This window comes from Penicillium antarcticum (assembly GCF_028974205.1).
Source record: "Penicillium antarcticum strain IBT 31339 chromosome Unknown utg000009l_segment0_segment0, whole genome shotgun sequence".
Lineage (NCBI taxonomy): Eukaryota > Fungi > Ascomycota > Eurotiomycetes > Eurotiales > Aspergillaceae > Penicillium > Penicillium antarcticum.
Genome location: NW_026695307.1, coordinates 3,110,696 through 3,134,251, shown reverse-complemented (window position 1 = coordinate 3,134,251; position 23,556 = coordinate 3,110,696). Strand labels below are relative to the sequence as shown.

At 49.9% G+C, this 23,556-nt stretch overlaps 9 protein-coding genes across 9 annotated transcripts; 3 read left to right on the top strand and 6 right to left on the bottom strand.

The window, feature by feature from the left end:
* Positions 1–299: 299 nt before the first annotated feature.
* On the bottom strand, positions 300–1,809 carry N7508_009547 (putative nucleotide-sugar transporter; the record flags this gene model as incomplete). Its single annotated transcript, XM_058467610.1, has 4 exons — positions 300–573; positions 633–1,505; positions 1,588–1,664; positions 1,726–1,809. 4 exons carry the CDS (start codon positions 1,807–1,809, stop codon positions 300–302), a joined length of 1,308 nt encoding a protein of 435 aa, XP_058315456.1.
* Positions 1,810–2,315: 506 nt separating this feature from the next.
* N7508_009546 (uncharacterized protein) lies at positions 2,316–6,860 on the bottom strand (the record flags this gene model as incomplete). Its single annotated transcript, XM_058467609.1, has 3 exons — positions 2,316–6,416; positions 6,478–6,580; positions 6,646–6,860. 3 exons carry the CDS (start codon positions 6,858–6,860, stop codon positions 2,316–2,318), a joined length of 4,419 nt encoding a protein of 1,472 aa, XP_058315455.1.
* Positions 6,861–8,127: 1,267 nt separating this feature from the next.
* On the top strand, positions 8,128–10,253 carry N7508_009545 (LMBR1 domain-containing protein; the record flags this gene model as incomplete). The annotated part of the gene is made up of 2 exons (XM_058467608.1): positions 8,128–8,435; positions 8,498–10,253. The coding sequence occupies 2 exons, from the start codon at positions 8,128–8,130 to the stop codon at positions 10,251–10,253; spliced, it is 2,064 nt and encodes a 687-aa protein (XP_058315454.1).
* Positions 10,254–11,896: 1,643 nt separating this feature from the next.
* N7508_009544 (uncharacterized protein) lies at positions 11,897–12,613 on the top strand (the record flags this gene model as incomplete). Its single annotated transcript, XM_058467607.1, has 1 exon — positions 11,897–12,613. One exon carries the CDS (start codon positions 11,897–11,899, stop codon positions 12,611–12,613), a length of 717 nt encoding a protein of 238 aa, XP_058315453.1.
* A 289-nt stretch (positions 12,614–12,902) lies between these two features.
* On the bottom strand, positions 12,903–14,289 carry N7508_009543 (uncharacterized protein; the record flags this gene model as incomplete). The annotated part of the gene is made up of 2 exons (XM_058467606.1): positions 12,903–13,279; positions 13,338–14,289. The coding sequence occupies 2 exons, from the start codon at positions 14,287–14,289 to the stop codon at positions 12,903–12,905; spliced, it is 1,329 nt and encodes a 442-aa protein (XP_058315452.1).
* A 383-nt stretch (positions 14,290–14,672) lies between these two features.
* N7508_009542 (Hsp70 family protein) lies at positions 14,673–16,890 on the top strand (the record flags this gene model as incomplete). Its single annotated transcript, XM_058467605.1, has 8 exons — positions 14,673–14,769; positions 14,819–15,378; positions 15,433–15,505; positions 15,560–15,821; positions 15,882–15,984; positions 16,041–16,174; positions 16,240–16,453; positions 16,525–16,890. The coding sequence occupies 8 exons, from the start codon at positions 14,673–14,675 to the stop codon at positions 16,888–16,890; spliced, it is 1,809 nt and encodes a 602-aa protein (XP_058315451.1).
* A 414-nt stretch (positions 16,891–17,304) lies between these two features.
* N7508_009541 (uncharacterized protein) lies at positions 17,305–18,405 on the bottom strand (the record flags this gene model as incomplete). The annotated part of the gene is made up of 1 exon (XM_058467604.1): positions 17,305–18,405. One exon carries the CDS (start codon positions 18,403–18,405, stop codon positions 17,305–17,307), a length of 1,101 nt encoding a protein of 366 aa, XP_058315450.1.
* An 806-nt stretch (positions 18,406–19,211) lies between these two features.
* Positions 19,212–20,117, bottom strand: N7508_009540 (NAD-dependent epimerase/dehydratase family protein; the record flags this gene model as incomplete). The annotated part of the gene is made up of 1 exon (XM_058467603.1): positions 19,212–20,117. The coding sequence occupies one exon, from the start codon at positions 20,115–20,117 to the stop codon at positions 19,212–19,214; it is 906 nt and encodes a 301-aa protein (XP_058315449.1).
* Positions 20,118–22,231: 2,114 nt separating this feature from the next.
* N7508_009539 (SGNH/GDSL hydrolase family protein) lies at positions 22,232–22,993 on the bottom strand (the record flags this gene model as incomplete). Its single annotated transcript, XM_058467602.1, has 1 exon — positions 22,232–22,993. The coding sequence occupies one exon, from the start codon at positions 22,991–22,993 to the stop codon at positions 22,232–22,234; it is 762 nt and encodes a 253-aa protein (XP_058315448.1).
* Between the last annotated feature and the right edge of the window lie 563 nt (positions 22,994–23,556).

Sequence of the window (23,556 nt, the reverse complement as noted above, 5' to 3'; positions counted from 1 at the left end):
AAAAACAAACCCGAGAAATGCAATAAACCAGGCTCTTTAAGCCGAAGAGGCAAATAGAACACTACAGCAAGAAACGCGAGATATAAGCTCAATACATGGTCCAAAACAAATAAAAAGACGGAAGTCAGCTAACTCCAACGAAAGAATGCAAGATCGTATCATCTATCCAAGATCGTATCATCTATCCAAGATCATATCCCTCAGCTTCATGATAGTCAAATCAATGACCCAGATACTAAATGGTGACGATATGAGATAGATAGTGAGATGGTAGATAGGTTGAAAGTATATCATCTTTCTCAGATATGCTCAATAGGGTCCTCGGGAAGAAGGACCTCGCCCTCTCTGTGGTTGCGAGGGAGACAGGCCTTGAGAGGAGGGCGAACAATATCGTTGAACAAGAATGTTCCGTAGACCAGGAGGGCGAAGCCAGCAACCTGGAGCCACTTGAAGGACTCCCAGCCCAGGCCCAGAGAGACGAGCCAGATGAAGAGGGTTCGGCAGGTGTCAATTGTGCTACGGGAGGTGGCGGAGACGGTACGAGTCACTGACAGACCGAAGAAGTTGAAGCCGCTATGATTAAGTTAGATGGGAGGTCAAAAAGGCGGAGTCGAGAAATTAGAGAAACATACCCAATGCTGACCATGATCGCCAGACTCGACAGAGCAATGGCACGGCTGTGAGTGATTTGACGCCATCCCTCCTTCATGTCGAAGTATCCATAGCGACCAGCCTCAGTCCGCCCCACGGCGAAGTACATAACGATCATACCGATAAGCGTGACCAAGAAGCCGAAAATACCTTCCCAACCAACAACCTCAATAGGATCCATAGCATAGTGCTCGAGAATCCATTCCTCCAGAACAAACTGCGAAGCAGTGAAAATCTGCGCAGCAGCAATAAGCAACACACCAATAACAACCTGCACAGCCTCAGGTGTCCCAGCAACAGCACGAGCCTTGATCATAGCATGGGAAGCAGCACCGGCAACTCCATCACCCTGAGTGATATCATGGCCGGAATCACCGCTGAATAAAGCGCCCGAAAGACCGACAACCGCGACACCGAGAACGACGATGAACAGCGCGCTCCACTGATACAGGTACAGCTTGCGGCGGAGGAAAATAACGCTGAACAGACCGACGAAGAGGACTAGTGCGCCACGGGTCATCTGGTAAATACTTGCCGCCACGAAGAGGAGGCCTACGTTCATTAGGGTTGTGCCAGCGATGTCACAGCTGGACGGCGCGGCGAGAAGGAGGATCTTCCAACCGCGCAGGGGGATGCGCTCATCTTCCTCGGCGAAAGGCTTGGGGTGTCTGCTGTCGTCGATTGTATTGTCATCGTTGTTGTCTAGCTGCTCGTCTTCGCCGTTTACTGGGTGGTAACCGCCTGCCAGGAGTGGGGAGGGGTCGCTTGATAGACGGGGACCGATGTAAGTGCGGTAGAGGAAGGTAAAGCCGACGACGAGCCAGCAACCCATTTCTCCGATGAACATTTGGGCTCTGTTGGAATTGGAGGTGCTGTCAGTATTTTTTGTTCTTGGTTTAGAGCTTCAGCTCGTGATAAGCTTGGGTTGATCCCTACGTTTGGATGACTGGCTGCTCGAAGAGCTTGCGGTAGGCGGGTTCGGGGGAATCACAGTTCCGCACACATTGCATGTCCTGTTCAAGGAGGATGATTAGCTCGGGTCTCCTTGACTGTAGCTATGACTCCTGGACTTGCCTGGTACTTGTTGAGAATGGTGTTGCACACCCCGGTCACGAGCATCATCGTGACCAGGAATGGAATGAGAGCATTGTTCGTCATTTTGCTGGTATTATTTGACTGGTAAACTCGAGCTCAGACTCAAGTGCAAGAGAGATGAAGAGGCTATTGAGGGCCTCTGAATAGGTGAGGAGACAAAGCGGAGATAGGCTTATCAGAGCAACTGATAGCACAAGTCACGAGGCACGGCTGACTGTACGGCCGGGACCCACTCGGTATCCACGTCGATCTAAGCTTAAGCTACACTGAGACAGTATTGAATATAAAAGAATGCATATTCAAGAATTGAATCCCTATTTTTCCTCCCTCAAAACGCCATCGCTGAGGACAACGGACAACACATACTGCCCAACAAGAAATTAAGAATAGAATGATGAAACAGGAGTCCCGCGTATGGTAGTGTACAAACGCATCGCTCCTGAACCCTATATGCGCCAGAGAAAAATCACCGAAACCAGACAAACCGTCATGTGAGTCCACCTGTAACACAACCTATGGCTATAGGGCTAGGAATGGGTATAGAAGCCCGATATGAACCATGAAACTCATCAAGTAATGGGAATGGAAATGCCCTCCTTGTCGAAACGGGCAACGGCATCCCAATCAACTTCAAGCTGACCCATGGGGCCTTCGCCCTTGACTTGAATCTCGGGTGGTATGCGGATTGTGGCCGCAGCCAGTGCAATGGAGTCCTCGTCCCAGGGTTCATAGAAATTATCCATGAAAGCGGCTTGGTCGGTCTCGTCAGGAGGTGTCAGAGTACCGAGGGCAAGCCAATCATCCTCTGGGGTGGCTTCGTTGATATTGAAGTCTTCAAGTGGGTCGTAGCCCAGGTAAGGCAGGTCCTTGCTTGCTAGGTTCGAGAAGGTGTCATGGAGGGCGTCAAGCGAAGTGGGACAGTCCGCCCATGGGTCCTTTGGCTCGCTATCCTCCAGACCAGACTTGGCAGCAGGCTTCGCTCCCTTGGCAGACTGCTGCGGGGTGAGAAGCTGGGTTGATGTAGAAGGAGATGCGGTCTTGCCTCCGAGGTGGCTGGTGACTCGGGCCATGGGAGTCATGTTGCCAAGCACAGGGGTAGCAATGCTTTGCTTCGCAGGAGAAGCCGCCGCATTGATCTTGTTGGAGAGTGGTGCGAATCCAGTAGGCGCAGCTTGTGGGACTTGAGGGTCGTTAGGATTCAATCCCAATCCAATCGAAATGCTTTCATGGTAGTATTTGAGGTAGTCATCGATAACTTCCTCCTCCTCGGGTTGATGGCTTTCTTCAACATGCTTGTCCAAGGCCACTTGAGTGGGGAATCCTTGGTAGTGGTGTTGACATTCGACCACACTGCACTTGAAAGCTCCCGCCAACGCTGCAGCTGTCGATTTGGCATCCGCGACTTGTTTGTTGTACTTCACCGCGGCCACGGGAGCCCCATTGGCCTGGATTGGAGATGATGCGATACCAGCGTGAGACTGCTTCCGTCTTTTCGGGGGAGGCAATTTGAGGTTTTCGGGGGCAAGTCCTCCTGGGCCATATGCATGAGGGACTCCAGATGGAGATGGAGCACCGAAAGGCGCAGGTGGTACGGTAGCTGATTGGCTTGACGCGCGTCGAGCTCGCTGGAGGGCTTCTTCCTGTGCCTGCAACTGTTGCAAGTTGGTGGCATTCAGTGCAGGCATATTGCCTTGCGCATTTGGTGCGGCGGGGGCAGGAGGTTGAGCAGCGTTGGAACGCTGGCTCTGTTGTTGGATGCGGGTAAGCATCAACTGGAACAACCTTTTCATGAACATGACAGCGCCGTGAAGGTAATCATTGGTGATGGTGAACTGATCATTAACAATCCAGTCCTGCGAGGGCTTGAACTGCCTCATGAGTTGGATGCGCATGGCGAGAAGATTTCTCACGTTCTTCTCCTGGCCTGGAACTTTTGCATACCATTGCACCAGGGTATCTAGCCGGCCGAGAACTTGCAGAGAATCACGCAATTGGTTTGTCATTAAGACCTTGTCCTCTGGGCTGATGGGCAAGGGCTTTGCGGGTGGGGCGGCCTTGGAGATCTCATTGTAAACTTCCATGACTTGAGGTGGCAGATTCTTGTTCCACGCTTCCTCGGCGGCAACTCTGCTAAGAACCTTGGGTTGAGCTTGTTGTTGTCTCCACATGTGCGCATCCACCTGAGCCCGCTGCTGGGGAGTCATCTGTGCAAGCTGTTCCGGCGTGAATGGCATACCTGACCTTGTGGGGCCAGCCCCTGTACCAGAAGGCATTACAGTCTGATTCTGTTGGGGGGTAGCCATATTTCTGTCGTCAGGAGTATCATCCGTGCTAGGTCGCTTCTTCGAGGCCGGTTTCCCGGCCACAGCCTTCGCACTTTTGGCGTTCGCTGCGGCTTGCGCCTTTACCAGTGATTGTGGGTCCGCAGGTGGCTGTGTCTGCTGAGGGGGTTGGGGTTTAGGTTGAGGAATAGCTTGACCTGAAGGGAATGGAGGTTGCGTGGTCGGTTGGCCTTGCTGCCCAGGGGGCATATTTCCTTCCATTTGCATGGCTCGATTTTGGGCTGCCTGCATCAATTGCCTTTGACGGTTCCGGTGCAGAATGTCGCGGATCTGTTCATCGGTGAAGTTTGCTGACTGAGGTCCCAGCTTCTGGCGCGCCATTTGGATATCTTGGGCGGTAATCGGACGCATACCCGCCATGTTAGGGGGAGGCTGTTGCTGGCCGACCGGAAAGCCCTGGGGATTCGGAAATTGGTTCTGGGTGCTCTGGAAGGGGGTTGCCTGTTGACCTGGGACATTGGGGTCCTTGACTAAACCAGTACCAGATGAAAGCAATTGGCCGAGGTGAAGCTTCTGGAGCACCATAAGGCGAGACATATCATTAGGTCTTGAGCCTCCCGAGTTTGAAGCGGCCCATTGTTTCAGTTGGCCCCAATTCTTAACGTTTTTAGGTACTTGCATTGAGGTGCCGTTCATATTCAGGATCGACGGTGGGAAAGCCACACGGTCCATTTGCTTGCTCTGATCAGGGGTCATCTCCACTCCGTTGTTTTGCTGTCGGAGCAGTTGAAGCTTGAACATCTCGTTCTGCCGTTGTTGACGCTGCTGTGGGGTCAGCTGCTGGCCTTGGGGTAGTCCACCGGGATTCATTTCCTGAGGGACGTTCATCGAGCCTCTCATCATCGGATTGCCCATTTGATTATTGAGCATCTGCTGGGGTTGACCTGGCTGAGGTTGGTTCTGCTGTAGGGAAGCCGGCTGTTGGGCGGGATTCCGAGCCATATTGCTCATGGCCCGACGCTGCTGGGTCAACATGAACGCCTGGGCCTGTTCTGGGGTCATACGGGCAATTTGGTCTTGGATGTGCTGCGGAATATTGGGGGGCATCGGTGGACGACCTTGCATTGCAGCCTGTCCTGGAACACTTCCCGGATGCTGAGACATGGGGCGAGAGGGTGGTCGCGTTTGACCATGGACCTGAACTGGTGACATCTGGCCGGGTGCCATCGGCTGGTTCAGCATCGGCATGCCGGGACTCTGGCCAGTGAGTTGTGACTGTCCTTGGGGGTTTGCCTGACCACCATGACCCGAGATTGCCATCTGAGCTTTCTGAGCCGCTTGGGCACGTGCCTGAGCCTGGGCTTGGGCCTGGAATTGCATTCGATCCTGGGGAACATTGGAGCCACCTTGCATATGCTGCTGCTGAGCAAGGAATTGAGCCTGGGCCTGGGCCTGGGCATTGACATTATCGCCATTCATGTTGGCCTGGCCATTCTGGCCCATCTGTTGCGGGAACATGTTATTGTGATTGTTATTTGGGAATGGTGCCTGGTTCATTTGCGACGAACTTGCAGGAACCACTAGCTGACCAGCTTCTTGTGAGCGTAGGCCATCTGCCTGCTGTCCTTGAATGTTCTCCACGTTGCCCATGAAATTTGGAGGCTCCATAGACTGACCCGGGTTACCAGGAAATGCGTTGTTACGCTGAAGGTTCAGCATATTTTGGAATGCTTGTCGTTGCTGTTGTGAATTCATCATGGGATCACCCATCATATTGCCATTGGGGTCTATGCCAGCGTTCTGGGTACGTCCTATTTCTGCGCGGGCGCGACGATGACGTCTGATCTGACCAAGGGCCTGAGAGCGGAAAAAATAGGTCATCGGATCAAGATTTTTTCTTGCGAGGTATTGACGCTGTTCGGGTGTCATGTTGGACAAGTTCAGCTTGATCTTTTCCATGTCTTCGGGGGAAGTCTTGCTGAGCATCTCGTTTGCCAGTCGGGAAACATGATCAAGATCCTGGGGAGATAAGGTATTGAGGTCGTCGGGAAGAGGTATGCCATTGGCAGGACGTTGTTGGGTGCGCTGTGATTGCGCCTGTTGCTGTGCCTGTTGCTGGAGCATCGCCTGAGACTGCTGCTGTTGTCGTTGCTGCTGTTGCTGTTGTTGAAGGGCAGCATTATTCATCCCCATTGACATTTGATTCTGGCCAGCGACAGGGGAGCCTTGCAAGTTCTGATTCATTTGTTGTGGGAAACCGACTGGCATCTGATTTGGGACGGCGCCCGTCTGAGGCATCATTCCACTTTGGTAGGCGACCGCGGCTTGTCTCTCTCTTGTGTCTTTGATGTGAAGAAGCTTCTCGGTACATTCCTTGTCATAGTCGTCCTAAAAACCCCTCTCGGTCAGCATATGAGGTTCAGGTGAAACAAACAGGGTCGGGACGAACTCGTTCATTGGCTTTGGAGAAGGCCTTGGACTCAAAACTCATGGCCGCCTGGGCTGCTTGGCTGAGACCGATGCTAGGTTGAATAAGACGGAGGGAAGAGATCCTAGTTCAGACACAGGTCAGACAAAGCAGAAGCACGCATTAAGCGCAGGCAGAAGAAACACTCACATTTGGTAAATGTGCAGGGCGCGGTCCTTGACCTGGACCGTGGCCTTCCAACCACCATAAGGACCCTGACTTGTTATTACTGAGGCGACATGGTTCATGACAGCCTGGATATTGTCATTCTTCTGTTGCATGTTCGCCTTCATGGGCCTCATCCCAACGGGCAGGGCTGGCCGGCCAGGCCCCGCGCCCGGGTTGGCGAACTCTCCCGGATTCATAGCGGACACCCCATCAATGGAGGATCAATGAACAATCCGCGAGAAGCTTTCTTGAAGGTCAGCATTAGCTAAATCCCACGCGCAACTGTGAAAGAAGTCGCAAGGTCAGCAGGAGAAGACGCAAGGGATTCGGTTGATCAGCGGGAAAAAAAAGCAAGCAGGTGCTGATGTGGAACCGTGATTCGAGTCGATCAGGGAGGGTGGGGATGGAATGAAAATGGACGAAACGGAGGGCAGGAGGGACTAGAGGCACGCAACGAGCCAACACGACGGAGAAAGCAAGGCGTTCGGGCACCAGCGTCAGAGCGATGCCATTCGCTGGCCGACACCTGAATGTGGCTTGGAACCAATGAGGGCAGTTGTAGAATGGATAGGATCCGTGACAGGGATGCTGCAGCGCTCAAGTCGCACTGGGCTTCTTTTCATGTTGCCTCTCTCGACAGAGGTGCCAAAGAGCTTAGGTACGTACCGAAAGTCAAGAATCCCGAGACAATGCGATGAGAGCACAGATCGGGCGGGAGGGGGCAAAAGGGAGTGGCGGGTCAAATTGAGACGAGATGCGGGATATACAAGATATGAATGAACGGAGAGGAGAGAAAAGAGAAGAGTCAAAAGAAGGGCGATAGAGGAATAGAGGAACAGAGGAGTTGAAGGTGAAGGGGAGGGAGAGTGTATCAATAGACTGGTATTTGGTATTGCGGTGTCATGGGGTGTATCTCCTTGCGGATGAAACTGACAACTACTTGCATCTAGGGCTGTTTATTACATGTATCAATAATACCGCTGATCACTCAGGCCGCAACTTACAGAGCCTGAGCTTCGTCATAGTACGGAGTTGGTCGATATGGAGTAAGGGTAGTATTAATTAACTATGTACTATGCAATAGTAGACTAAGACTAACTACTATGTTCTATACCTAAGTAATGCCTACAACTATATTGATATGTACATGCAACACTTGATCGACAAGGCGTTCTGGCCCTGACCTGATCCGGGCTTGCGTGGTGATGGCTGGGTAACGGGTACTCCACTGTCTATGGCCCTCGTCACCCAGACTCATGTTCCCGGTACTTCTTACCCGGTTAGTCAGACCTTAAGTCAGCCACTCTCCTGGAAACGTCAGCCCGGGGGCCCGTTTCTATATATGGCTTGCCGTTCGACAACTCGCGTGCCATCCGGTCTCTCCTTTCATTTCGTGACACTGCTAGTTCTCGTTATGAACAACGGTTGAACTACTTGTTCTATCACCTCCGCTGTTTGTCCAGCATGTTTTCCGTCTCTGTATCGCCCATTTCCGTGGGTTCAAACGTCTTTTTCGCATTCGCCCTCTTCTTCATTTCAGCTCTCGTACTATTGCTCCTACGACGGTTCCTAACATTGCGCGCCACCCCGGGCTATTTGATTGTTCCAATCTTCTTGGCTCTGGCCCTGCCCGCCAGTGTTGTGCTCTTGGTTCCCATTGATTTAGCGTCAAGTTCCCACGATGGCTCCGGTCCCAAGGCAATTTGGCTGCCAGAGCGAATGGTTTTGGTCTGCTGGCGCATTGCCTACTGGCTCATCTTTGTTCTTACTTGGTAAGTCGCTCACTCTCTTCGGATTGAGTGTGGAGTGTAACTAATTGACGTCTCTCCTCCAGGGCTATCCTTCCATTGCTCGGTGAATACGTCGATTCCGGATACCGCGAACCTAAAGCCCGCATTATGTATTCCCTCCGATCCAACGCTAAATACCAATTGATCGTCCTGGGCTGTGCATTGGTGGGGTTGGTCTACGTCTCCATCTCAAACGGCTTCCGTTTCACATCAATCAAGGGTCTCGTCATGGCACTAGCATATGTGTGGGGTCTGGTACTTGCCATTTACCTTATGGGTCACGGCCTCGTTTCAATTCCACGCAATCTGCTCCGAAATGCGAACGTCAGCGGTCGGCTACGCAGAATCCAGGCGCATGCGCCAAAGGTACACGATCGACTGATGGACTCGGTCAATGAGCTTGAAAACCTTAATGGACAAGTTTCTCAACTACAACAGCGTAAGACTGGTACTGCCCGCGATTTCCGGGACTGGATTGAAGAGCTTCGGGAAGGCCACGGCCAACCCGATGTGCGGGCCCCGATCCTTGAATCTCAGGATACGTCTGCTGCTATTCCCTCTGTTATTACAGAGCGCTATCTGGCCGATCTGACGAGACGGCTTCAACGTGCTCGCCACATGAAGGCTCGTTTCGTGGATGAGTGGGATCGCACGGTCCAGTTGGCGGCCGATCTCCAGGCTATCATCAACTCCGCGGCCTCAAAGAAGCTTGAGTTTGCTCCCGCGGCTAGACGGTCTTCATGTTTCCCCCGCGTCAAATTTCTGAATCCGTATATGCGGTATCAGCTTTACTCTAATGTAATCCCTGCGGTCAGGCTAGCATTTGGAGCAATCTTCGCTGTGGCGTCTGGGTGCATTGTTTGGTCAGAGCTGATCAAGTCTTTGGCCCCCCAACTATCTGCTGTTAGCTTGACTGTCGTTCCAAACTGGAAATCCAGCCCGGTCGGTTTTGGCGGTCAACTCACCGCTTCTGCATGGCTGTTGTACATGTGCTCGGCCGCCCTCGTTGGTGTCAGTGATGTCAAAGTCTGGGGAAACCGAGCCCTGGTCCGACGTAATACATACGGTGAAAGTGCATGCTGGTATGCCAGTCTTGTGGCTCGTCTAACAGTGCCAATCGCCTACAACTTCTTGACATTCCTGCCCAAGGAGTTCCGCAGAAGCACCACTTTCTACGAGTTCCTCGGCAAGCTCATCAACCTGACGCCCCTGGGAAAAGGATTCGATTTTATCTTCCCCATCCTTATCCTTCTTCCTATTGGCGCAACGCTATTCAACCTCTACGGTCGCATCCAGAACATCTTCGGATGTGGTCTCGCAGAAGACGATGATATCCACGATGTGGAGAACAACCCTGCGGGATATGGCCTAGGCGGTTGGCGCGAGGGCCGCGATCTCATTGAGCGCGAGCTGAACGGCTTCGGTTCATTGGCAGTATCCTCCCGAGGCAGCCGCTCGACCTGGGCCTCGGATCGCAGCGAAGAAGGCTCCCCGGGATCATCTCGCCTGCGAGTCCCAGCTGCCGAAGGCTCTCGTTCTCCCCAGCCTACCCAGCGGGCTGTGGCTTCCCCCACCATTGTCGATGGCGAAGATGAAGAAGACGAGAACTTCTTTCAGTCCTTTGCGCATCGCGTGAAGAATACTTTTGACACTACTAATACGCCTCAGTGGTTCCAGGGTGAGCCTTTCCGCCTTCCGCGCTGGATGTCGGGCAACAACAACAATGCTTCCACCGATGAGGGTGGAGTTTCGGGCATGTTCGGTGGCCGGGCTGTGCCTGGTCGTCTGCGACTCGGTTAAGGAAGTACATGTATTTCCATGATGCGGTGTTTAGATTTATGTCGAAGCTGCTGGACAGTGTAATATAGATGGTTTCTTTTTTGTATATAGCTTCGTCCCTTTGTGTTGTTTGGGTTTTATTACAGTTCAATTTAATATGCCATAGAACGACGGAAGGAATAAATACCTGGATGAGCCTTTAGCACTATCTTCGATCGGCTTCAGCTTGGGTGTAAGAATCATGTAGCATGTTCCATACTTGGAAATCTTCGCTGGTATATTTGGCCTTGGTCATAAACCCATCACAGCCCTAAGTGTAACCACATCTAGCGTCATGGAGACTGGGTCATTAAAAGACAAGCCTCAAGAAATATATATATATATATTGAAATGGGGATGGCACGATGGCAGTCTGACATAGCAGACGGGTCGATACTACTGAAGAGATCACACAACCACTCCCATGGCCTGAAGGCGTAGAGAGCGGTCCCTGAAGGTGTAAATCGTACCGAGCCTGATGCTATATCATGAATCAAGAAGTTTTGCGAGTAACTGTAGTCATATTGAGGTTGTTGGATCATGCTCCTCTCTCTCTGTAGGAGAAGACTGCATGTCTCCTGAGGCATCATAGATGCCTCAGGCATTAAAATACTACTGTCACGGGATTCACCACTACAATATGTATTTGCAATCGGGTTTTTTTTCCGCCGGGGTCAACCACAGCGGGAGTGCGGTCAGTTAAGATAGTCTAGTTACATAAACCAGAGTAAATTGTAATATGGCTTTATGTAGGATAACAGCCAGTATAAAGATAAAATTGTTCAGCTAAACAGATATCGAGTAATCCGACATGACGTCATCTACGTGGATATTCTAAATATAAAAAAATGCCCTCGTCCAGGTTCGAACTGGAGACCTTCGGATGTCAATCTTGTTACCAAGAATGTCATAAGAAAGGATATGAGACCGACGTCATAACCAACTAGACCACGAAGGCTGTGTATGAAGATTGCGGCACACATTGACAATATGACCCAAATCAGTATCGTGTGACGGACCCCGTGTGGTCAATTTGTACTCCATAGCCCACCATGCGTACCATTTCTCTTACTAGCTGGGGATTTGGCACCTTCCCCCCTCATAGCCTCGCACAACAAAACTGGAGCAGAAATCCCCATAGATCTATACCAAGTTGGGAAGACCCGGGTGATCGGACCAAGACCTACTAACTAGCGCACAGTGGCTTGCCAAAAGCACCAGCTTCCTGTACAGCATTGTTGTCTTTTGCCGTGGATCCTGGCCCTGTCTATTGCCTAGTTCCGTATTTACTAATGCCATCTCTATTCAACTTAGAGTGTCATCGATCCTTCCTTTCAAAGGCTTGGTAGGCACGTCTGGTGCCAACAAAGTCCATCTTCTAATCCGATCTTGCAATCCCTGCATCACAAACTGCACTTGCACTAAGTACAGAGCTAGCATGGATCCCAATGCACCTAGCAAATGCAAACTAGTCCTCGGAAATGAGAAGGTACTTAGACGCCCTGCTAGCCTCTCGACGAAGAGAAACAACTGGATAAAGCGGAGCCAGGTGCCTCCTGTATTTTCCTGCCTGTCCAAGCTATTCTCCTCCTTGAAAGCCCAGCTACCTACCGATAGCGCCTAAAATGGAGTTTACTGGGGCACACGCCATCCCAAAAGAGGAACAGAAATCTCGAGTACCCCCAGGGACACCACGAGCCCCGGCGCGGGATATGTACCTGTCATCCGCAAACGAACGAACAGCCGAGCTACTCAAAACAAAAAACCACATCCTTGCCCAGCTCCACGAAGCCCAGCGCCTCCGTGAAATAAAGGGCCTACTCTTAGAACCCAGCGAGCGCAGCTGGATCGACCAAACCCTCGCAGACGTCGCAGATGCAGTCCGCGAAGCAGCTATCCTCATCGAGCCCATGCGCGTCGAGAGCGAGATCCGAAATGGAAAGCTCTCCTGGGGGCGGCAACTGCGCTGGATCTATCGAGACAGTAAACGCGCCAAAGTCAAAAGTCAACGGTTGTTGGCGTGCCACCATAGCCTAATGCTGGTCTTGGGTCATCTCCAACGGGTGGATATCCTTGTGTCCCCTGTGTCCGAGTCACCCGTTGTGCATGAGCTTGGGGCTGTTAGCCTGTCTACGAATTCCACCTACAGCCTATATGAGCGACAGGGCACTTGGCCTGGATCTAATGGGCCGGCAAAGGATACGCTAGAGGTCGTGGGGGCGAAAAGTCCCCTGAACTACGAGATGCACGATATGTTAGCGTGGCGTCAGTCTAAGGGAGCATTGAATAAATTGAAACATCCTGTGGACTCTACCACGGAGGAACTTGATGTTAGGACCTGAATTAGTCCCTTGTGTTGCATTACCTTCCTTTCTCGGACTTTCCCTTCCGTTTGAATATCCACGTGCTTATTATTATCTGGTCTCTGAAACACGATATCTGCATGCTCAATTTTGAGTCGAAGAAAGCCGCATCCCTGCAACGTCGTAAACACCCTAAACATCGTATGCTACAGCTATCTGCCCTAAATTCTCTTTTTTTTTTTTTTTTTTTAAAAAAAACTCCATTCTCAACAAAGGATTCGCCTAAATTATTGAATTCAATCAAGATATAGAAAGAGAAATCCAGCTCTCAAATTCGTACTGAAGTCTCCTCCACCAGGGTATGAGGCACTCGTAAAGGACGCCCCTGTTCATCACCATCTTTGAAAACAGCCGGGAAAATAATCACTTGATCCAAAGGAGTGACCAAGGAAGTCCATCGGAACCCAAAAGAACACGGCTGAGAAAACAACCAAGTACCTAGATCGGCGGCTGCCCGGACCACACTGGTCAGATGGTCGAGCTGATCTTCCACAGTGAAATTGGCATCAATATAAGGGGCGAATGCTGTAGCAAAATCCCCCACGAGAGCGGGGATTGCATTTCGAGTAGTTCCCTGGCCCCCATGATTCCGAGTATACATCGCTGACGTTAACATACGCCAGGCAAACATGGCGCGATGGTCATCTATAGTTCATCAAATCAGCTCAGTACTGGGGAGGAGCGCAAGACATGAGAAGCGTACCGAACATATTTCCACTAATCTCTTTTTTGTCTAGGTTCATTGTATAACATGGTGGAAGGAGAGACCATGTTTGACTCCCTGGTTGGATACCCTGCAGCAGGGCCCTTACCAAGGTGTGTGTTAGAGCAGCTCTCTTGGATCTTGGGTTTGCGAGTAGAGTTGCCAGAGGAGACGAGAGGAACGGTGAGTCAAATTTGTTCATGCAAGCCACGACTTCAGGTGTTATCTGAAGGGTTGGATTGGCATGGGAGTAGTAATTGTCAATGTGTAGGCTGGCCTGGTCAAAGAGCGTTTGAATCTTTGTTGACACAGTGTTGTCGTCTGCCGGGATCGGCATATATGAGGCGAGATCAAAATGTTGCAACCCAACAGCGGGAGCAATCTGTGGGTAGGCGTCGCGCGAAGTAGCAGAAGTAACACCAAACGAGCGAGATTGGATCTGTGTGGGTTGTTTCGGGGTTTCTGTTGTTACAGATATGGTGGAATTTTGGGCCATTGCATCGGGATGGTTGCGCTTTCGGCGATGGCGAAGCAAAACGAAAGCTAGAAGAGCCAGGAGAAGTGTTCCTGCAATGGATCCTACTATTGCTCCAGCAAGAGTTCCACCAGAATAACCTGATTTATGAAGGCTTGAGGATTGAGCATTGCCGTTTGGGATATTGGTTGTGCTGGGTGTATTGGAAGGCGGCCTGGATGACGACGGCGCCGGCGAGGTAGGAATGAGCCCGGAAGATGTGGTTGCTGTGGGCAAAACAGAGCTTGTATCGGGTGTGGCAGATGGATTTGTACTCGTTTTGGTGGAATCGGACACTCCTGCGGAGGAAGAAGCAACAGAAGGAAGTGTCGAAGAAGAGACCGCCGCAGCCCAGGAGGAATTCGCAACCGAAGAAGATTCAGCAGAGGAAGAGGTTTGTGCAGCCTCTGCCTGTCGAGCTTCTAACGTGTTACTCATCTGGCGATAGAGTGAAAGTAAGAACAGCTGTGTGGGCTTGGATAGAATTTGCAATATAGGAACCCAATCGTGCAGTACTTAAGGGTGACATTTCTCGGGGCCTTTTACTGAACTAGGATAGCATGAATGCACCCGGGAAACAGAACAGCAGAAACGAACTAATAGAAGATGCTCCACTTTTGATAGTAGTAGAACAGTTAGCTGCATGAGCTGAACGCCGATTGCAAGCTAAGGGAAAACGATCTAGTTTCCTATGCACCCCTGTCAGGGGGCCAAATCCCTAATTTTACATGAAAACCGAATAATCCCGGTGCTCCGGGCCATGTTCATATACCAGAGAGCTCCTGTTGCATTGCACAACATTCGTTCCGAGAGCTGGAAATATGGACGACAAAGAAGTTGTGGCACTAAAAGCGGAGAGTTGGGACGAATGGACACCGGATATTGTGGTGGGTATTGATTTTGGGATGACCTATACTGGTGAGCAAGCTCAATACAAGCGAACATACACTATTTAACGCATACCAAGGTGTTGCATATTCATGTGCGCCAGAATGGCTTCCTCCGAAAACTCTCCAGCGCTGGCCAGGGAAGCTACCGGGAGAACTGGCGAATAAAGTGCCGACATGCATCGAGTATGACTCCAACTCTAACAGGATTCTCAATTGGGGGTTTCAATGTGATCCAGAAGGGAAAGGGCCAAACTTCAAAGAATTCTTCAAGTTACATCTCGCGCCTCAGTACCAAGATGAGTATCCCGGTGCTCCTAGTCGACACGAAGCCCAGCGCTGGTTCCAAGACTATGTTCATTGCGTATATCAACATGTACTATCTCATTTCAGCAACACTATTCCTCATTTTGCTTCGCGCAATGTTGAGTTTCTTTTCAGTGTTCCAACGACCTGGAAGGATGTCCGAATGGTTGAGGAAACTCGAAGACTTCTTGAGAACGCGATAAATGCGAAGACCCCAAATCATCGTGCCTTTATAGGTCTTACTGAAGCTGAGGCTGCTGCGGTATATGCTGGGAATGAGCACTATAATGCGGATGATACTATCCTGATATGTGATGCTGGTGGAGGAACTACAGTGAGTGTTTCGTTCATCTTGACTGCTGCGATTGTCTTCTTATCATGAAAACAGGACGTCAATGTTCTGAAGCTCATGTCATCCCGAGGTGAGCCCACACGGCTCGAACAACTTGGTCATGTCGAAGGTAATACATGGCAGAGGAATGAGTGTAGGAGAAAGCCCACTGACGAAACCACAGGGCAACCCATTGGTTCAGTTTTTATCGACAGAAAGATGCACCAGCTTATTTGTGAGAGGCTAGAAAAAGTCAAAGAGAGCCTAGGTCTGCCGCCTAGCGAAGCAGCGTGGAAAATGACGTCCGGTCGCTTTCAAAGATTGAAATGCGCATTCGGCACCGAATCCACACTGACACCGTGGCTGACGCTGGATGTACCCTCCTTGGAACCCAGCCCCGATTTCCCAGAAGCAGAGATATACAATGGACAGATGCGCATCGCATGGTAAGTGATAGCCCTCGAAGCATATATGCTGTGGCAGGTTTATGATTGAAATTTATATAGGACCCTTGTCAAAGGGTGCTTTGATGCCAAAAGTGAAGAAATTTGCAACCTTCTGGATGGACATCTTCGTCAGATGCATATAAAGTACCCTGGCGATCAAATAGTATGTGAATCAAATTTCTATCGGGGATATATAACTGACCACGCTTCCTGGAGTAGACATATCTTATCCTGTCGGGGGGTTTCGGCAGCTCCCCGTATGTGCGGAAATATCTATTGGAAAGATACAGTGAGCCCAGCGCGCCTGTGCACCCTAATGCCGCGGGAATGCAGATTCTACTTGCAGACGAACCGTACGTAGCGTATTTCCATGTTTGCTCACCATGCTATCGAGACTTTCTATCTAACCTCTGAAAAGGCAACTTGTGGTTGTGCATGGCTTGGTCATAGATAGGATACAACAAATCAAGCGTGGAGTTGTCACCTTTGGATCGAGATGCTCACCCGTGAGCTACGGCATTCTCTGCGACAAGATATACGACCCAGAGACCCACGTCGGAGAACCAGTTCGGCTTGATCCACGAGATAAGAAGACCTTCGCTGTTGACCAAATTGACTGGCTAGTCATTCAGGTAGGGCTCAACCCTTTTTCATTGTCATTGTCGTTCTGATTTGGGGTTGACTAACCTCGGTATATTTGCAGGGAAATCCCATTCCATACACTGGCATTAAAAAGGAATTCCAATTGAAATTGGACCCTGGCCGAGAAATTGGACCTTGGAAGGTGCATATCGTCATGTCAACTCTTACATCAGAAAAGCTTCCCAGTAGTATTAGCCAAAGCGGCGTTCATCTGGTCTGCAGCCTTGACATTGCGACTGAAACTGTGGATAAGAAATTGAAAAATCGGCACTGGTACAGTATGAAGCCAGCTTTCTGGAGAACCACATTTGATGTGAAGGTGGTGGTTGGACCTGCTGATCTGTCCTTTCAGTTGTGGTCTAAAGATAGGAGAATCCGAAGTAAAAAACATGATCCTATTGCGGTGAAATGGATGCCTGCTAAGTAGTTTGAGGACGAGAACGGGGCGCACATTCTATTTCCAGTCACAGAGGATTTTTTTTGAACAAGTAAATATCAAAACTGGGTCTATGTACAGAGAGGCAATGATGAATAAGTTATACATAGACAGCCCAAGAAATGCATAACCCGCCAGGAGGCATCCGCAGATCCTATAATAAGGGGGTGGTATAGTGCGTCGCGAACCGCAAAGTATAACCAAAATCTCCTCGAGAATAAGTCGGGCGGCCCGCGCTCTGGCATGTGGAGACCACAGTACCTCGGGCCAGACGAAAGAGTCTCAAAAAGGGTATGATAGGTTCACAAACAAGGAAATGGGATATCAGGAGTATCAATAGGTGATTATATTTCATAAATCGTGATTCGTAAAAGATCGAAGGAGGGTATCGGAGTCACAAGATGCTCAGCACGGTTTCTCGACCATTTTCCGAGACCGACTCGCATGCCTTGAGTACTGAAAAGGGTTGGTGAAGTCAATCGGCGCATGATCCACATGGTATGCGCGACCCTCGCTGCTCCACGAATTGGAGTCAGAGTTACTCCGCATATGAGTTGGGGGCAAATGTTCGAACATGGCGATGGAGATGTCATCTGCGTCCATGCCTGATGGCATGCGCTGGTTGACTGTGGGAGGAGCGTGGGTAACATCTGAGGTGACACGGGTTGCATCGACGAAATCGGGGAGGTCGCGTGGTGCGGAGAAAGATTCGGGTTTCCATACGTGATTATGTACGAGGTGGATGAGTTTTCCGAGGACGGCGAATTCGAGTTTCAGCTTGATGCTGTAGACGGCGCCTTTGAGCATTGTTTCCATAATGTAGTAGTTCTTGTACTCGGCGACGAGTAGGCCGAGGTCTAGGATGATGATGATGAAGTTGATTATCAGCAGTTGGTATTGGATCTTGCGCTTGGCGCGATCTGGATCCAGGCGCAGCATGCGCACTGTCTCCCAGATGTATAGGCCCGAAATAATGAATTCTTGTAGACAGAAGCCTGTCATTTGGAGTTTTTCCATTATGTTGTAGCCCCTTTTCCACGCTTCAAGAGAGGGTGCGACGGCGAGATTCGTGCCATAGGTAAGGACGGTTGTGGGTAGATGAAGAATAACTGCATTGACAACAATCATGATCAATACGCGGCGTAGAACGCGGTGGTTTGAGAGGACGAGATGTAGGCGTGAGTACAGGACAACAGACTGGCCCGTGACCATGCACCACCATCCGATCGTGAGCAATGTTACGGGCAGCCATCGTATGTCGGTAAGATTGAAGAACTTGAGCAAAAAACCCAGCGAGTAAGGCAATAAACCAACAGAGGATGAGATCAGCAAACTCCAAAAGTAGAGACCTCTGTACTCGGCAAAAGTCACGAAAAGTAGAATCATCAGCTCGAAGGCATTGTACCAGGTGATTCCAGCGAGAGTAGCGATCGTGATCTTCATGCCCAGGGAAGCTCCCTGGTAGCCGCCGCTGATACCATTCCCAGGGGCGGTGAAGTTAGTCATGGCGTTGACCTAGTATCAGGGAATAGGACATGGCGGTGGGTAGCGTAGAAAATGCAGGTGAGACGGGTAGATATGAAATCTGGGGAAAGGCTTAGAGTGAAAGAGGAAGAAAGCAAACAAAGAGGCGGAGCTGGAGAAAGACGCACCCCGTATAATCAATGCCATGCGGGGGCCGGGGTGATAGCCCGGGGTAGGCGAATGTAATATTAGAGGTTACAGTGCTAAAAAAAAGGCCCATCCCACATGGAATCATCGGTGAGATCCAAAAGCGAATCGACGTTGGGAAGGATTCGCTTCCCAGTCGCTTCCCAGTCGCTTTCCAGCGTCCCATGCACCTCGAGTCCATAATGTGATTGTCAACGTCTCACAGATCTAAACTTCTGTCGGGTGGATCAGGGGATATTTCCAATAACTCCGAGGGGTACACAGTCAAGCCCCGCTAAAGGGGAATATCGGGGTCCTGACGGCGTCTTGGTGACTTGACGGCGTTCATTGTGCGCCAAGGCCAAACCGGGGGGAGGGGGGGGGGGGAAGGGCCTTCCAGCCTCAAAAAGCAGCAAGGATCGCAAGGAGGGTACATCATGAATTAGTGCCATTATCGCCAAGACTTAGGCGCCTCGTATGGAGTTGGTTGGAGAGAGAACAACAGGAGCAACCCGAACGAGACGATCACTTGCCCTATTGGGATCATGTGAGGTCACATGCTGACTCATACCTTATATTGAGACAGGTCAATTCTTTGTTCTATCTTGACTATACAGTCGGTGAACGGAGGACTCCGTATTGGAATCCTGGATTTAATTTCTCTATTCATAGTACTTCATCCAATGATGCTGTTCCTTGAACCCAAGCATTTCCTTGATTTTCCGGTTACTGATGGGCGCCTCTCTGGCCCCCAACTCCCGCGTAATTGGAACGCCGGGGCAAACCCGAGCAAGGAAATCCGCCGTCCGCTCGTAATTCGTAATTTCGTCATTAATAGCATTAAAAATCTGGAAGCCAAGGCCAGTCGTTTTCACTGCAAGGTCACACATCTGACCCAAGTCGCGTGCATCAATGTAAGCCCAGCCATGCGGCGCCCACTTCTCAGGCGTCTCAACGTAAGACCGGAACATGGCCTCCTTGTACTCCTCTGGCGCAACAATACGTCCGATACGCAGGACATAGATGTCGCTCCCGTATCGGCGGGAAAAGCCGCGGGCAACGCGCTCCCCACACACCTTGGAGATGGCGTACGTATCCATAGGGTTTGCATCGACTGTTTCTTCGACGGGGAAGGAAGGGTAGTCCACATCACCCTCTGCATAGGAAACACCGTAGACAGTGACTGAACTAGCGATGATGATCTTCTTGATGTTCAGGCGGGATGCAGCCTCGATTATGTTATACGTTGCCTGGGTGTTACAGCGGAATGTCTCATCATCTGGGGCAATCATGTTGCGTGAATATCCCGCCAGGTGAATGACCGCATCTGGGATAATTCCGAGTGGCTCACGGAATGGCTCTGACAGGTGGAAATGGGAGCCTAGGGCGCTGTATACTTGGCCGGTGTTGGTCAGTTCGACCTTCAGCGTGTGTACTCGACTCTCCAGATCCGCTGGAAGAGGGATCAGGTCGAGGTTGAGAATGTCATGACCTTGGTCAAGGAGATATCTGAGGATGTGCTGCCCGGCTTTGCCGGAGCCACCGGTGACCACGATGCGTTTGCCCATAGTATCTGGGGAAATGGCGGGGATTGCGGGGTATATCTGCGCCCAAGAGAAATTGATGTTGCGGAAGGTGGAGATGCTGATTTGGAAACAGGGAGATTTGATCTTTCTCTAAAGAAACCAACGTATTCCTCGAGATTCGAAACGACTGGCCTCATATTTACCGGACGTGGAGCGTGGAGCCGGAACATGACTTCCCGAGGTCTTCGGCCCGACAACAATGGAACGAAAGATTCCGAGTGGATAGAGTGATAGCCATTCTATACTATTATATCTGCAGAAGATGTAAATTATAGCATATTTAATGCATGATATACTAAAGCTATGGCGTGATCATGCTATTAGGCTGTAATTGAAGATGCACATGCAGTACGATCCCCAGTCACGTACTTGACGATATCTCAGATAGGAAGGAGCTAAGTACGCAGAGTAATCGGAGGGCTGCATGGACATGCGGTTAGAGAGCTGCATATGCATAATCGCAACGAACTCCTTTCCCGGGTGGAATAATAACGAAATCGGGCTGGCTTCCAAACTGTGATCATCGTCTTAACCATGTACAATATTCAGACTGCTAAAGAGAGATAAATCTCAATTACTGTCATTGGTAATGTATCTTGCATGGTTCAATTCATCTCATAGGAATGTGGGCAACCGAAATGTTAGATGGCCGCCCAAGGGACATCCCGGTTTTAATGACAAAAACAGATAGCTAGCTATTGCCTCAGTAGCAGTCTTAAACGGAGACAACACAGTTTTGAACTGTATCTTAACGTGACCTAACAATTCAAATGAATGTCGAGCAAATATTTCTGAAGGAACTCCCGCGAGTTTAACACATCATCTCTACCTGCATCCCTCTACTCTTTTTGGCCTCTACAGTGGACTTCTAAAATCAAGATCAAATCTCCCAGCCCTATTACTGATTTTGAATGGGCCCACTGAACAAGGATTGTCCCTCAGGTGACTAGATGATACCATACGCGCCCTTATGTTTCATAAATATGCCTAGCACGCAAGCCACCATTCATTTAACGCAAAGACGGTCCGTTCAGAGCATAAAACTAGGGCTCAAAAGCGTATTTAGCCCTCATGTACCCACTGTTGATCAATGCTTCAAATAGGGTTTCTGAGTTGAGACGTGCGTCCCGCAGTGGTATCAGGCCCTGCATCCTGTTCCTGTGCCTGACACCTTCTTGGTCTAATAATAATTACAAGTTGACACCACACCCTGTCTATAAATTACGGCCACAGAGCAGAGCTGAAATCTCCAAAAGAACCATGGCAAATATCGGCTTTCTGAGAGAATATTCGACAGTCTGGAGTGGAACCGATGAAGTTATCTATCATTCTTTAAGCTTCACCGGTACCCACCAGTATCATCCGAGAAGAAATGACCAAATCCACCCAAGTCAGTCAGAACAAGCGAGTCAAACTCGCTCCATCCTGTCATATCCGCAAGACACGATGCCGAACCAAGATCTTGGCTAAAGTTAGGAATCCACCGCGGAGATCTTGGCTGCTCATAATTCCTCATGCTGTCAGGATGTACCAAGAAATGTGAATCTTATTTCGGTAAAGGTGCATCGCCAAAATTTGAGATGGGCCCATCTGAGAAATCGGCCACATTCTCGTGGATGTGCTTCTGGACTCGAAGCAAAATTGATACTCCTGAAGGATCAACATAATGCCCCCCTAAATTAGTCTAATTTGGATCTGAAAAGTTACGCAAGGAGATCTTTCCTTCGCCTTCTTCGCCTTCTTAGCCTTGTAAAGCAACGAGATGGGGAGTACGCTGTTGGGTATTATAATCTAGACTGTCCGGTTGATCTGGAGCTCTTGAATGAGCAAATGATGGAGAAGCAGCCTTCGATGGAGAAATCTCTTCTGTGGACATGATTGATCGCTTGGGTAACTGTTTGAAGTGGGGTATCAATTAAGTAAAGTGTCTATAGCAAAGAAAAGATGCCCAGGCTCTGCGTCTGACTGGAAACAGCAAGGCTGGTGTTGTTTTGTCCGGGCAAGATTCATGAATCTGGATGTCTGATCTGCCCTTACACGATGGTTTCGGCAATATGATGCGCATGAGACCATAAGCCGACCCCACGGGATCAGGTTCAGAGCAGTGCCCTGTTAGAGTCATTGCGGATCCTCTCGAACAGAACATCCGCAATTGCCTTCATTCCGGCAAGGTTGGGGTGAAGGAGCGGCCCGCCGTCAAAACCTCCGACCCAGGGTTCTTTGCTCCCAAGTGCGTGTCCAAGGCTAAGTTCGTGAATCGGGACTCTTTCACACCAATCACGTCTACTTTCTGCAGCAGCCGAATATGCATGTTGAAGGAGAGACGCGACTCCGCTGTGGTGTGTGATCCTTTCCTGGTTGAAGGGAATATCTTGTTCAGGCTGTGTGTCGGGTCCTAGAATAGCGAGATATTCAATAAGGTAAATGCGAGCTTTTGGAGCCAGTTTGTGTAGCTCATCAAGGACATCGCCTAATCTCTGTGCCAATTGATCAAGTGTCAACGGGTCTGGTGATTGCATTGGAGCACCGCAAGCGTCGGAGATCATGCCTCCAATGTAGTTTATGTCGTTTCCTCCTGCAGTGACGGTGATGATATCTGCATCTCCGGGTAGGTCTGATATTTGCGGCGGAAAGACATGTTCGAATAATGGCGCAGATTGTGGTTCAACTATGATGTTGAGGAGAGTTGCTCCAGAGACTGAAAGATCTGTGAGTTCGGCATTTAATAGTTGCGCCAAGAGGTGAGGATAATTTTGTCCTGATCGCATCGCGGCAAGAGGCTTGATTTGTGGGGGGATGTCAGGCCCGGCAGCGAATGAACTGCCCAGGCTAGCTATACGTAGCTTCTTCTGATCCATTGTGGAGGTTGGAGACTGCAGAGGACCGTTGAAAAGATCCGGGTCTATTTCTAGGCGCCGATCGGGAAAACATGAAGCCGATTTCCGCGTCTTTCAACTTGTAAACTATGAGAATACTTTGAGACAGCACTATGGCTTCCAGATAGCAGTATTTCCAATGAATCTTCATGAAAAATTCCCAGGAAAAATCTCCGATGGATCAATGAAGGAGAGGAGCAGTTCGAAATTATTCGAAACACAGTGATCGGAATTATATTAAGAAATAGATTTTATTGTAGCGTGAACGTTACTAAGATAATTACCAATTGCCTTTTATTGTTAAATGTAAATTATATTCACCTCTCAATAGTCCAACTAGCTAGCCGATCGTATCTGGTGTAAGAGCAGTATTATTACGTTGATACTTATTCGCAAGTAGCTTAGTAGGTGTGGCTGGCAATTCCTTATACATAAATTCTTGTTGACCTTGGTATACGTGAAGACTTCAGAGCACCAAGCCGGGACGTCTGACCTATTTAGGAACCACTTATCCAGTGATTCATGAGTGACTCCAATACTCTCTA